The sequence below is a fragment of the Monodelphis domestica genome, chromosome 3 (assembly GCF_027887165.1).
Source record: "Monodelphis domestica isolate mMonDom1 chromosome 3, mMonDom1.pri, whole genome shotgun sequence".
NCBI lineage: Eukaryota > Metazoa > Chordata > Mammalia > Didelphimorphia > Didelphidae > Monodelphis > Monodelphis domestica.
In genome coordinates this window covers 459,833,700-459,848,071 of record NC_077229.1, presented here as the reverse complement: position 1 = coordinate 459,848,071, position 14,372 = coordinate 459,833,700, and the positions used below count along the sequence as shown (strand labels likewise).

Sequence of the window (14,372 nt, the reverse complement as noted above, 5' to 3'; positions counted from 1 at the left end):
TATAATGCAACTTGTTCAGCCAGGTACTGTACTTTCAAAGATAAACCTAAGGAATTATCATTCCAAGCAAATTACTAGACAGGGTCTCACAATTAGATCTTAAAGTATGTTTTTGGAGTTTATTAAATAAGCTTTTAATACCTATCTCTATGAAGACATATTCAAGATCTATCTATGAAATTAAGTTCAATGAACATTTGAAAAAAAGCTTATGTATCCAGAAGCATTTATTAAATTCCAGCTATATAACAAGCACTATGCTAGGTGCTATGATTACAAAAGCAAAAATGAAATAGTCTCTGGCCTCAAGGAGCTGATAAAATAAATTTCACTCCCTGTAATACCATTAATGTACTATAGGTGATAATGCCAAGTTGATGTGAGAGTTTTAAACCGCATTCGCTTGTCAACAGGAATAATACTGAAAAAGGCACCACAAAGTCAGGTTGTTCCAACACTTGCCATAATTGCCCAAAGATGGTATGTGAGTCAGGTTTCATTAGCATGCCAGCTGGTGACCATCATAAGACCTTCCTTCCTGGAATTCTCCCAAGTCATTGATGACATTTTATGCTACTCTTTCACTTGCTGCTTTAACCTCTTCTGCTGTCTATAATAGCTTAATGACCAAATATCAGAACCTGGAGAGTCAAGACTTTATGTGTGTATATGTGACTTTCATCAGTATAATTCCCTATTATTTCTTCATTGATTAATTTGGCAGCAATATACCTCTAAATTCTATCTTTTTATATTGTAAGGGGAAAGAGGTTTGTTTATATTAAAAAAGTTTACTGGATTACATTTAAATATAGTGTCACCAGGAATTTAATTTATTTCAAAGAGATTTATTTAAAATGTATTTACAAAATATAGAAAGAATGAAGTAGGAAATCAGAGAGAACATAGGGTATGATATCTAGCCTAAGCACTACGTAATTTACTCTGACCCCTGGCTCAAAGCAATCAGGGGAGTTTACTCCATAACCAGAGAGGCCTCAACCCTTGTAGCCGATGCCCTGGGGATATCTCTCTCAAGAGGATAGGTCTCTCCTGAGGCTAGTTTCTGCAGAAAAATCCAGCAGTTGAGTCAGCTTTTCACTCACCACTTGTCACTCCAAACGAAGAGATATAAGGACATTCTCACCAGGAACAGGGTCTCAGGTCCAGTCAGCAGATTCTTCTTCAGCTTTCACTCCAAGAAGAACTCCAAGTAGAACTGACTACAGAAGTTGTAACTCCCTTTTAAAGACACTTTCTTTTGCATCACATCCTGTGCTTTCCCCTAATTTTACGTCTACCAATCCCAGTTGAAGCTCTGTTTAAGACTGCCCAGGGGCAGTTAGTTTAATTCTGATTCATCACCCACTTTTGCACAAGTGAGTCACATACATCCCCCACTCAAGTGTGAATAGGGTGTTTAAACCTTTGGTGATTAAATCTAAAAATGGGCATATCTCCCTATTCAACTTTTAAATAGAGTGTTTACACTTTTGTTGATTAAATCTAAAAAAGGGGGTACAATTTAATCTTCACAATCAGGGGAGAATTAATTTCATTTTCACAATTAGGGGAGAGTTAAATTTAATCTTTACATTATGTATATTTATATAATACATATACATTTATATATTTGTAGATATGTCTTTGTTATATTTTGTTTGTTAAGGTTATATAAACTTAGGCTTATCATCATTTTTGTTCTGTGAGGCAACTCTGTTTTTTTAATTGTGGACATAATGGGTCTTTTTATAAAATGGATGATGTAGGCAAAGGGAAATTGAATTTGTAATCTCTTTACTTTGAATCACTCATTTTATTGAGGTTCAAATGATTATGAATAATAGTTATTGTTGTGACAACTTACAGGAAATCAGTTTAATTATTTCCTATAGAATAGTTACCAAATTCTCCCATGGCCATTTGCCACTTTCAAAGAATAGGCAAGAAATAAGATGACATTAATTATATACCTAAAAAAAGGAGTCAGAGGCCTTGATTCCTTTCTCTGCTACCTATGTAACTAGGTATATCATTTGTTCTCTCAAGTCCTCAGTTTCCTCATCAACAATAAAGGGGATGGGGAAAAAAGAGGAGATACAACAATCCTAACTTTGAATAAGATAAACTCCACCAAAAAAAATAACCCCCCAAGCTGGAAAAGTATAGCAGAATGGACTTAAAAATAAAATGCAAGAATATGTTCTTTACAAAAGACACAATTGAAACAGAAAGGAACAATAGACTAAATATTTCGATATGTGTCATTAGATGGATTTCCTGTCCTCTATGCTGTTACTAATACATAACAGGAAGGGGGGGAAAAGCATAGAGATGTTGCTGAAAATAAGTCAATGTAAAATAAGGTGATATGACAGCCAGAATGCTAATAATATATTAGGCTGCATTAGAAATATCATATTGTCCAAGACTACAGATGAGATCACAACTGGAATATTCTGTATGCTTCTAGGCATTGTGTTTCAGGAAGGACATTTGATTAACAGAATAATATCCAGAAGAGAGATACCAAAAGAAGAGATTCAAGAAGTTGGCATATAAAGACTGATTGGGGAAAAAAAAAGGGGGGGGGGTTGGAGAGTTTCTCTTGGATGAAGTCTTAGGAATTACATGATATAATTTCTTCTACTTGGCACCAGAGGGCAGAATTAGCAATAAAGTGGACATTGGAAAGAGGCAGATTTTGGCTTTATGTAAGGAAAAACTTCGTCATTACTAGAACTATCCAAAAGTGCTGTGTATTTACTCAGAGGAAAGGATTTTCCTATTAAGAGAAGTCTTGTCAGAAAAAGTGGATCTTAGGTTGTTGGGTATATTGGAGAGGGAATGGCTTAGACTAGATGACCTCTGCGGTTCATTCCAACCCTAATATTTTGTGATCCCTTGGTTCATATTGTGCTAAGGCAGAAAATGTAGGCAATCAAACTGCAGCTAGAGGCTACTGTCATTATTCTTCCTTGAAGAATTTGCAGTTCTGCACTTGTGTCTAGACAACTAACTTCCCTGGGTATTTGGAAAATTGAAATAAATGAACTTTTACTTTACTAAGTACTCTAAGCATACCCAGAGGACCCATTAAGATGACCCATGAATATCAGGGACATAGCATTATGTAAAATTCTCTTGTACATGATCTATAAAAAAAATCTATTTTTAGGAAAAAATCTGCATTAGAATTTTTTAACTTTAATTTTTCTTGAATGTAGAAATGCAGCATATATTTGTCTTTCTTATTTTTTGCATAAAAACACTCACCTTCTGTCTTAGACTTGATACTAAATATCAATTGAAAGGCAGAAGAGTGTTAAGAGCTAGACAATTAGGGTCAAGTGACTTACCCAGGGTCATATAGCTAGAAAGTGTCTGAGGCCAGATTTGAGCTCAGGACTTTCTATCTCCAGGCCTGGATCTCTATCCATTGAACCTCCTAGTTATCCCATTTTTTTTCTTATCTTGAGAGGATTCCTTATTCACAGATTTCAAAAGTGATTTTGCCCAAGTGTTCAATATCTCTATAGACATGTTACAATAGTTGTTGTTCCTCACATCTTTTGGTCCTACAGCTTGCTTAAATCAATGATCAACCAGTTCTTCAATTTTATAAGGAGCATTTATTTGATGACTGTTTCATTTCATATCCCTATATTAGGTAATGAGCTTTCTAAAGTTAGAAACTATTTGTGTTTCTTATCCTCATTGCAGAACTTTGCATTTAAATAATTGGCACATATATTTGTGTTTGTTTAAAAACGAAATTGTGACATCTTTATTAATAAGTACATTTAAGACTTCTGTAATACTTTTATGGTAATATTGAAATCCTTGGTTTCCTCCAAGTATTTAGTGTCCTCTAGTTGTTTGAATATCTTTATAATAGATCCCTTAAAGTCCTCAAAATTGGGTTGCCCCCAGCATGGAGCACCTTTATGTCTATTTTGCTCTAATTCAGCTGTTCTTTTCTTTTTTGTGTTCTTTAGTGTCATTCCTACTTCCTCATGCAGCAAATGAGGAAGCGCCATACCAAAGCCATTGATGTTATTGATGGTTCCACTGGTACTGAAATATAAAAATGTTTGTAATAGAAATCTTAACATATTTTTTTTCCTTTTTTATCTTTTTGCTTCCTTCTTATCCTGTCTTAAATGCTCTCAATATAAACAGGCTTAATGAGGTTATCTTTCTAGTTTTTCACTGTTTCTTGCTCATTTATGAGATAATACTATTCATATCATACTATTTTCTTATGTGATATTATAGAAATGGATTCATATATTAATTTTACTTTATTATTTTATCTACATGCTTGCTATGGAAAAAAAATTTGCTTTTTGAGGTAGTTTCTCAGCTAGTTCATTCTCATTGTATAATTGAATTATAATGGCTAAGCTTTCTTAGAAAATGTTAATAGTCTGTGTTGATGTCTCTCCATGAATCCATTTTTCATTATGAAAAGTTCCTTTAAATAGGTTGGGGTGAGAGTTTGAATAATTGAATGAGATAGCTATTTCTCATTTCTTTGTAACATAAGGATAGTCCAATCATTAATAAAAGTATGATAAAAGAAAGGCAAGCTTCCACAAACAATCTTGTATATCTGACCATGTCTTACAGTTTGCCACAAAAATTGAAGAACATAAAATCTCACTGTTCTCACTCTATTTACATTTTATCCACTATAAAAAGTGCTGGATTCCACAGGAATAAATGTTGCTTTAAAAGCTCTCTTCTGGATATATGTCTTTTTGTCAAACCATAAATAGATTTTTTGAAGGAGACAACTTTGCAGACCCTATGAATATTGATACAACATGAGTTATAAAAGACAGAAAGGTATGGTTGCTATGATGCTTGCCACCATCAAGTATGTACAGTGCAAAATCTAAATATAACTGGAGTTCTCTATAAATAATAAGCTTCTCCAAGATCAGTGGCATTGTACTGATCTAAATAAGCCCCATGGCATGATGGGGCCTCCTAAATCAAATCTTTAATCAAACATAAGAGTTTATTCTAACTATTGACATAGAAAATACCAAATGGATGGAAACTGCTAATTAATCAGAATCTGGATAACATCTGGGGAACAATTCATTACATTTCTCCTTAAAACAATACATGGGCATTCTCATTTTTTATCACATATAACTTAAGTAGATATTGTAATTGGATAATAAGCTGATCTCATAATCAAACAGAAGGAAGACTGGAGGTTAGCTTGCCTTTTGAAAATTGTGCAGTGTTTTTAGTGATGCCAAGTTGTTTTTTTTGTTTTATTATTTTTCCCTGACACAACTATATTTTGAATATTGAGATCTGACTCTAAGTTATAGAATCCTAAAGTGACTTAGAAATTAAAGTTGTATGTCACTCAAAGAATAATATAAAGACAGATGGTGGGCACGAATAGATTTTAAACTACTAACAGTAAAGAATTGTGAAGAGGAAATGGATAAAAGATGTCATCAGAGAGAAGTATAGCCAGGAAACAAGTTATGCTGATCATGAAACGAGAACTAGGAACAATCATTTTGCAGCTTGCATCGTCTCATGGTACCTGTGAATGGCCAGGAGATCTAAAGGATTATTCCTTGTGCATTGTGTTGACCTCCTGCCAATGATTATGGTTGTGTGTGGCATGTATGTGTATGTGTACGTGTTTGTGTTAACAAGAGTGACACAAGGACCATTATGAGTGACGTGAGCTTTACTATTTGGAGGGAATCCCCATATCAATGAGGTCACAGAGAAATTTAAATATTGATTAAAATTATTATTACTCTCTATCCATAACATCCCTTTTTAAGTTTGTGAAGGTTAAAGTTCACAAGAAAAATTTTAACAACACTATGCTCATTGAGACTAAGAAAGAGGACATATACTCAATGTTATTTTGCTTTTGCCATGAGCGGAAACATTATTTTCAATGAAAAATTTTTCCTAATGATAATACCCTATATGATGGCCTGCCTCATTTTGACACTTTTGAACCTCATTATTTTCACTTCCTATTTGTTCTTGTTCTTAATTACTAGAAAAAATGTATTTCATTGATATTAACTCAATGCTACTGAATAATAGTTGCTAATCATTTTACATTGCAAGAATACTTTATACTAGTTATGATGAAGCATTCTCAAAGAAGCTCTAATTTTTGTAATTAAACTTGAGGTTCATCTTAGTAACTTTTTTAATTGTCTATGGAAATAGTCAGAAAAATTTAATTTATTCTGTACCTGTTTCTCCATGGAAGAAGAAAAATAGACAATACTTTTCTTCATCACTTCTCTTCATTTCAGATATCTTTAGAATCTGTCATTTAACTAAACTTATTTTCTTCCACTTATATGGCTTAAAAGGAAAAATCCAACCATTGTCCTGAAATTTCTCATGAAAATTTAAAATTTCAAGTGTGTCTTCTGATATAATACCTTGATTTTTATGTGGTATTTTGCCTTTCACACTTATTTAGGAATTCAAATATCTGAGTTAAAACTGTAGTTAGTTAGCTGAGAACATTATTTTTGACTAGTAGGAACAATCACTTAGTATTCTCAATGTTTATGTTAAATTTCCACATTAATTATCCTGACAGAATTTCTTAATCAAATTTAAGGCTAAATAAATTGGGAAATAGAGAAAGAGAGTTGCAAATTTTAGATTAGGCAAATACAGATGAAAAAAGCATTTTTCTCAAAGATTTTTCTCAAAGAAATCTGGGTGAAGAAAGAGCCACACATGTTCAATAGCGCATCTAATTTGGGGGGGGCAACACAATTATAATTTTCATTTATCAATGTGCCTGATTTACCTATCATACATATCCCAAATCAAAACTTATAAAAACCTAGAATAAGTAACTAAAAATCTTTACTTGCTTACTTTCTCAGAAAAACATTAGCAATTTTAACAACAGTATAAAATTTTAGGTTGAAGGTTTCTTTAGAGGTGGGGTCCGTTTGTTTTGATATGATAAAAATGCCTGCTGATGCAAAAATCCAAAGTGTTGTGTTAAGAAACAGTAAACAAACATTTATTGACCCCTTTTTGTGGTTAAGGCATGCTACTAGGGAGGCATGGTGATACAGTGCAAAGAATACTGGATTTCAGGTCAGAAGATCTGAATTTATATTCTGGTTTTGCCCCGTACTAGCTGTGTGATGTTGAGCAATCTTGGTAGCCTACAAAGACTCTCTAAGTCTCTGTTTATTCACTTACAAAATGAGGGTATTGAATAAATGATCTTTAAGGACCCTTCCATATCTAAATCTATGACTAAATGCATGTAAAAAGAAAAACATAAATAAAGCAATTCTATGATCAGATGTAATGGATATTTAATAATAATAATATAACAGAAAAGCCATGAAAAAAAAATAACCATATATGAGCAATATGCCTAAAACTCTGACTCTAGAGTCAAAGGAATAGAGCTCAACTTCCCACCTCTGATAGTTCTTAGCCTGTGGGACCCTAAAACAAATCTTAATCTTCCTGAGTCTCAGTTTCCTCATCAGTAAAATAAGATTCAAAGAGGGGAAATGGAGTAGATAATCTCCAAGATTCCTTCTAGTTTTAGATCTCTGATTCTATAACATAGAAGATAGGCAGTCCAGACAATAAAAGCTATGCATTTGTGGGAAGGAAAAATTGTCATGATCAGGATAAGTCAAAGAAGTCTTCAAGGGTTTAAGAGAACCTGTAATTAGAATAATTCAACTAATGGCCCCTTTCCACTTCTAAAATGTAGGTCTGATCATGTTACAAACAATCCCCATTCAATAAACTCCAGTGGCTTCCTGTTGCCTCTAAGAGCAAATAAAAAATGCTCTGTTTGGCATTCAAAACCACTCTTCATAACTTAGCCACCTCCTACCTTTCTAGTATTCTTTCGCCTTACTCCTCAACACATATTCTTCTATCACGTGACACTGGCCTCTTGACTGTTCAACAATTAAGATATTTTTTCATTCAAATACAGGCATCATTCCCTCTAACTGTTCCTGCAGTAGATGCTCTGACTTCTGTTCTGACTACTGACTTCTCCAGCTTTCTAAGTCTCATCTAAAAGCCCACAATCTACAGAAAGTTTTCTCTCTATTGATTATTTCTTATTTATCCTATATGTAGCTTGTTTTGAAAATATTCGTTTGCATATTGTCTCCCACATTAAAACTCAAGTTTCTTGAGAGACTATCTTTTGCTTCTTTTTGTATCCCAGATACTTAAAACAGTGCCTGGAACACAATAGGTACTCACTAAATATTGATTGGTTGGTTATTAAAGGGACAATAAAGTTTTGTTTGAGATGAGCTTACTTTTCACTTGGCTTTTATTTCCAGAATGTTCTGGTCCTTTGGGAATTGAAGGAGGGATCATATCCAACCAGCAAATCACAGCTTCATCTACACATCGAGCACTTTTTGGGCTGCAAAAATGGTACCCCTACTATGCACGACTTAACAAGAAGGGACTTGTAAATGCTTGGACTGCAGCTGAAAATGACAGGTGGCCATGGATTCAGGTAACAGACAGAATTGTGGAAGGAAAAAAAACATACTTGCAAAAACCAATTGCAAAAATAATTTTGGAATGATGATGATGTGATAAACTAACATTATGACTTTTATTCACTGTCATAATAAAAAGGGAATATTTAGTTTGGAGGAGATATTAAGTTTAATCTTTCTAATGCAGAAATATTTTTTGAAAGTGTGAAGTTACCTTCTATAGTAAGATTCCAGTGAAGGCATGTAAAGACATTAGAGTCCTTAGGGCTTAGAATAAGATTTTTGAAGACATGTTATCAAAAAGAAAGCTTTTAAAAAATCCAAATCACTCATTAGTGTTCATTAATGCTGTGTTAACACTTAACCTTGATGTTTGCTGATAGACAATTTCTGACAGTTCAAAGGGATACAAATTATTTCCATTCCTTCTTTCTCCATGAAGCAATATAGGATGCAAAATGAAAATTACATGATTTATTATCAAAGCTATAACATGAATCCTTGCAGAATCTCTCTTCCTTAATAAGTGTCTCACTTGTGGAATCCTTTTTATTCTCATCTGTGAGCATCCATAGCACATACAAGTTGGAGGAGGGGGTGATTTGCTAAAAGTGACATGGTGAGTTCCTATATTTCTTGATGAGTTCAAATCTGACCTCAGACACTTACTAGCTGTATGACCTTGGGAAAGTCATTTAACCTTGTTTGCCTCAGTTTCCTAATCTCTAAAATGAGCTGAAGAAGGAAATAATTAACCACTCCAGTATCTTTGCCAAGAAAAAACCCTCAAAAATATGGCCACGAAGTCATTCACCCCTGAAAAATGACTAAACAATAAAATAATATCAACAGATTTTAATAATTGATGACATTTATACTTATACATATGCCAGTCACTGTTCTAAGTAACGTACAAATATCATCTCAAGCATTCCTTACAGCAGCTCTGAGAGGTAGGGTATTATTATGTTTATTCTACAGATGAGGAAACTGAGACAAATGGGAGGTTAAGTGACTTTCCCAGGATCACACAGCTAGCAAGTGTCTGAGATCAGATTGGAACTGAAGATGTCTTCCTGACTCTAAGCCAGGCACTCTATCCCCTAAGCCACATAGCTGCAACAGTTGTTATTCAATTGCTTCAATCCTGTCTAGCTGTTCCTGATCCTAGTTAGGAGTTTCTTGTCAAAGATACTGGAGTGATTTGCCATTTCCTTCTCTAGCTCATTTTACAGATGAGGAAGCTGAGGCAAAAGGGGTAAGTAACTTGACCTGGGTGACACAGTTAGTAAATGTCTGAGGTCAAATTTGAACTCAGGATGAGGAGTCTTCTTGTTTTCAGATCTAGCACTATATTCTCATCTCTGAGAACATATACAAAGAAACTATAAGCTAATGGCAGTGTAAGGCTAGTTGCATTCCTGGTGTGCCTTCATCCTCAGGCAGAGTTTGGTGGAGAGGAATTCAATTAGTTATAATTAAAACCAAAAGAAGCATGTTTCACTAATTAAGAGAGAAGTCCCAACGTAGTGTCCCCCTGTCATAGTATTTATGATAGAAATATTAGTAAAACTAGCATTTTCAGACTGAGTCAAATTACTCTGATTGCTTTTAATCTCACTGAGAATCTCTTCTATCAATAGCAAAAGGCGAAATTATAGGATCATAGCTTGGGATCTTTAAGAGACAGAGAAACCATTGAGTCCACCCCCTAATTTTAGAGATGAGGAACAAAGGCTAAGACTATAATGGCTTGCTCAAATTTCTATAACTAGGAAATGTCTGAGATCATATTTGAACTTGATTCTCTGAATTTGATTTTTCTATCTACTGTGGTACCTAGCACATAAATATGGATTGCAGAATCCAGATGGTGGGTTGGTTCCTTCAGAGATTTGCATTGGAAACATCTTATCCCAATTCAAACTATAGGCATAACCAGAAGACCCAGATTGATTCTAGACATGTATACAACAACTAAAGTAGGACCCAACTCTTTCTCTATTTTTTTCCCCATTTTATTTTCAGCTCAAATGTCTTCTTTAAAGAATTGTCTTCTATATAGTGTACCTTGAACCTTGACATTTATGCATTTTCCATGAATGGCTCCAAATTAAGGAGATGTGAAAAATAAGCTGAAATAGCTATGGCACTTCAGGACTGATTTTTTTTACTACTGCCAGAAGTATATAAACTATAAATGAAGTCCTTTATTCCATGAATTAAAATAACGAAATAATCCCTCCTCCCCATAGGATGGGAGAAATACTTCTATTTTTTTTGTTTGTTTGTTAGCCTAAAGATAATAATGTCTTCTAGGAGAAAAAAACAGTGATAAAAACTGTTGGACTCATTGGAAGAAGTTCTATATTTGTGAAAAGAAAACACAGGAAAATGCATAGTATGCCCTAATAAATGTTAATGCTGGCAGTTTTGCAGATTCTATATAAACTTTTGTTTTTCTTACATTCATTTTTTTAAATATATCTAATTTTTTATCTTTAATGCTTAAAATTTGTTCAAGGAGGAGTCATGGAGAGCAGAATATTAAAAATTCATAATGCTTGATTTTTTTTAAATTAAATTAAAAAATAAGGAAAATAGTCCCAATTTTTAAAAGGCACATTGTGTTCTAGGGGGGTTCTTCAGATTCTAATCATGTCTCAACTTTTCTGTGTTTGAGCACTCATTATTAATTTCCTTTGTCACTTAATTCTTTTATTTATATGCAGTCCTTCAAATGAAAGGTTTGAGTGCTTTGCTTATAACTCACTTATAATGAGCACCGTTTTCTCCTAATCTTTCAGGTGTATGACACACATGCACTAATTAGTATGCACCTTCATTTTCTGCCTTGGCTTGATGAAATGAAAATTGAAACTGCCATTTTAAATTAATGCTCTCAGCATGTAATTAGTGATGGTACTACAATATCTATAATTGGATTGAGATTTAAGGGGTCAGTGACTATGTTTTTTTAAAACAGTTTAAGGAGAAAAAAATAATCTTTCTCTTTCAAGTTTGCTTGGCTTTTGACTTTTTTAACTACATACATGTCTTCAATTATTAGAAAGTCCATTATGGTGACCCAGACTACCAAGAACTATTTCCAACTAAAATGGTGAACCTTCCACATTTGTAGGTGTATAGCTTTAGATATCTGATATGAAAATGTAAAACCCCGCTAAAATTACATAGCATTGTCAGCTAACTAATTGCTTTAATTCAAAGATGAATTGGGATGTTGTTATTCATTATTGCTTTATTTTTTCCTACGTTGAATAAAGAACTAGCCTTGGAACCAGGTAATTCTGTGTTCAAATCTAAGAGGCAACATTTATATACTGTTACATATTCCAGAGCAAGTTATCACTAAGCCTCTGGTGCTCTTAGCAACTCTTTATGACTAGAATAAACTGCAAAGGTGGTGCCATGCTATACTGATAGTTCCCTAACTAACAAATTCACAAATATACTCCCTATCCTCTATTAATCTTTTCATTTGTTTGTAGGTTTAAAATCAGTGACTTAAAAATGTATTTCCTTAAATAGAAATATTTTATAGAATATCAAATGCTAATGGATAAAGTTTTTGCACTGTCAGGATTCACTGATGAACCCACCAGTTGACCAGTCAGTACTGAAAGCATTAAGTCATTTTGTTTGTAGTGCTTCAAGGAAGATACAAAAAATGCCTTTTTGAATAACTGGAGACATGCAAGAATATCAGAAACAAGAGGAGGAAGCAAATATAAGAGAAATATAATAAAGGGGGTGCATGCAGTTAGGTTTTTATTTCGAGAATATCTAAGTTCACATATCATCTCTCACACTTATCTTACTCACTATCCCAGACAGATACATTAGATAGATCCATATATATATATATATATATATATATATATATATTCAACACTTGTATACATACTAAATGCATACAGCAAGCTATTTCTTAAATGCTTACTCTGAGCTAGACAATGCAAGCAAAAAGAACACAAAATAGTCTATATTCAGAGTTGATATTCTCTAGGGGGAGACAATACTCTAAAAGGAGTCAACTGTAGCTGTGAATACCTTATGGCAGGGTGGGGGGAGATGCAGAGAATAAGGAATAGAGCCAGGGGAAAGTTAAGCATGGCCTAGATGCTTCATGAAATGGGAAACATCAATCAGAAGAGAGGGACGTAGGGAAGAGACATCTTTAGGGTAAACATTTTACTAGAAATTCAGAGAGTATGATTAGACTCAGGAGTGAAGTACAAGACACAAAAGAGAAGCATCATAAATGGTAGATCAGGAGCCAATTTACACTGGCTGTTCTGATTAGAAGGTTCCTTTAATCAGCAAAGTCCTAAATCTGGAAAAAACAATAAAACTCCTTCAGAATGAAGACAGGACTGACACCTCCAAAGTAGTGTAGCTCAAAAACCTCTAAACAATGTGACAGGAAGAACTCCTATAATTTAGCATTTTCAAGGAGCAAAGAAACTGTATAACTTCAGAGATCAAGATTTTTTTAGTAATAATATAAGGAGTTCATAATGAGGTAGAACTCCTGAGTTTCTGCTGTGAGGCAACTCAGGACATTTTGGATCATGGAAGCTCAAGCAGTAAAGCATTTTAGATTAGGAGGTGGCACAATTTAGCAGAGTTGATTAGTTTCCCACCCTTAAGGCCATAACTAACAATGTACCCAAAGATGGGCTTGAGCTAATTCAAATGGACTCTCAAGAACTGATTGTTAATTTTTTTATATGAGCATTTTCATGTCACAACATGGCAAATGCCACAAATTGGGCCTTGATTTTACTGTTTTATTGATTGTGTACATTTAGGAAAATGAAGAAAACAATGTTTATGATTACCTTAAAATTATGTTGAGCCTCTTTTTTTTTTAATAGTACGGGTTATAAACATTTACTAGCACACCTTTCAGTTGAGGAAAACTAGAAGTTTTTAATCTAGAATAAGATATCCCAGAAGTTGGTAAGAAGAGATGGTTTTCATTGAAGGGGCAGTACATAAAAGAGGTTTCAGGTTATCTAGATAACAACTATGGAATAGATAACTTGTTGAACAAAGCATGAGTAGGCCTGTAAAAAAGAGGGTTTTGAAGTTTTTTACTTTTTAGACAACACATTCATTTAAAATAAAAGGAAACTGGGCAGTTATGTGGCTCAGAGGATTTAGAGCCAGGTTTAGAGATGGGAGTTCTTGGGTTCAAATCTGTCCTTAGACTTCTTAGATGTGTGACCATGGGCAAGTCACTTAATCCCCATTGCCTAGCTTTTCCTAGAATTCTGCCTTGAAAATAAAATGCAGTACTGATTATAGAACAGAAGCTAAGGGTTTTTTAAGTATAAAAGGAAATTTTGTAGCAAAAAATTATATCATAGTTTAGATCATTAAGCCCCACAACTACCATTTTGTTTAGATAATGGATAATATCTACAAATTAATTTTTTGATGTATCTTTTTCACAAAATTAGAGGACTAACCAGTTTCTCATAATGTTTTTTCTTCTAAAATATATTTCTGTACATCTAATATTACCCTCCTCTTGGTGAATTTAGTTTGGACTTTGTAATAGATTTTTGGTTTTCTGTTGTTACTGTTCTGTTTTTTGTTTCTTTTAATATGTAACTGCTACCACTATTCAATATGTAAGTGGTACAGTTATGATTGCTGATCTATCTTTCATTTTTAACTTCTTTGCACTACATTTCCCCTTGCTTTTATTAGAAGGTGCCTCTCAGATGTAATACTTTCAATTTATCTTAATCATATCTAATCATACCAGCGTTAGTCTAGAAGTAGTGGTTTATGTATCTTCATAAATCCAGG

General features: G+C 33.7%; 1 protein-coding gene across 2 annotated transcripts in view; it reads left to right on the top strand.

Moving 5' to 3' along the window:
• Positions 1-14,372, top strand: part of EDIL3 (EGF like repeats and discoidin domains 3) — a 703,912-nt gene that overhangs the window by 466,618 nt on the left and 222,922 nt on the right. For both annotated transcript variants that reach the window (XM_056824616.1, XM_056824617.1), the window contains one exon: positions 8,361-8,542. In XM_056824616.1, the coding sequence (XP_056680594.1) occupies positions 8,361-8,542 (182 nt within the window). The remainder of the gene's footprint in view (positions 1-8,360; positions 8,543-14,372) is intronic.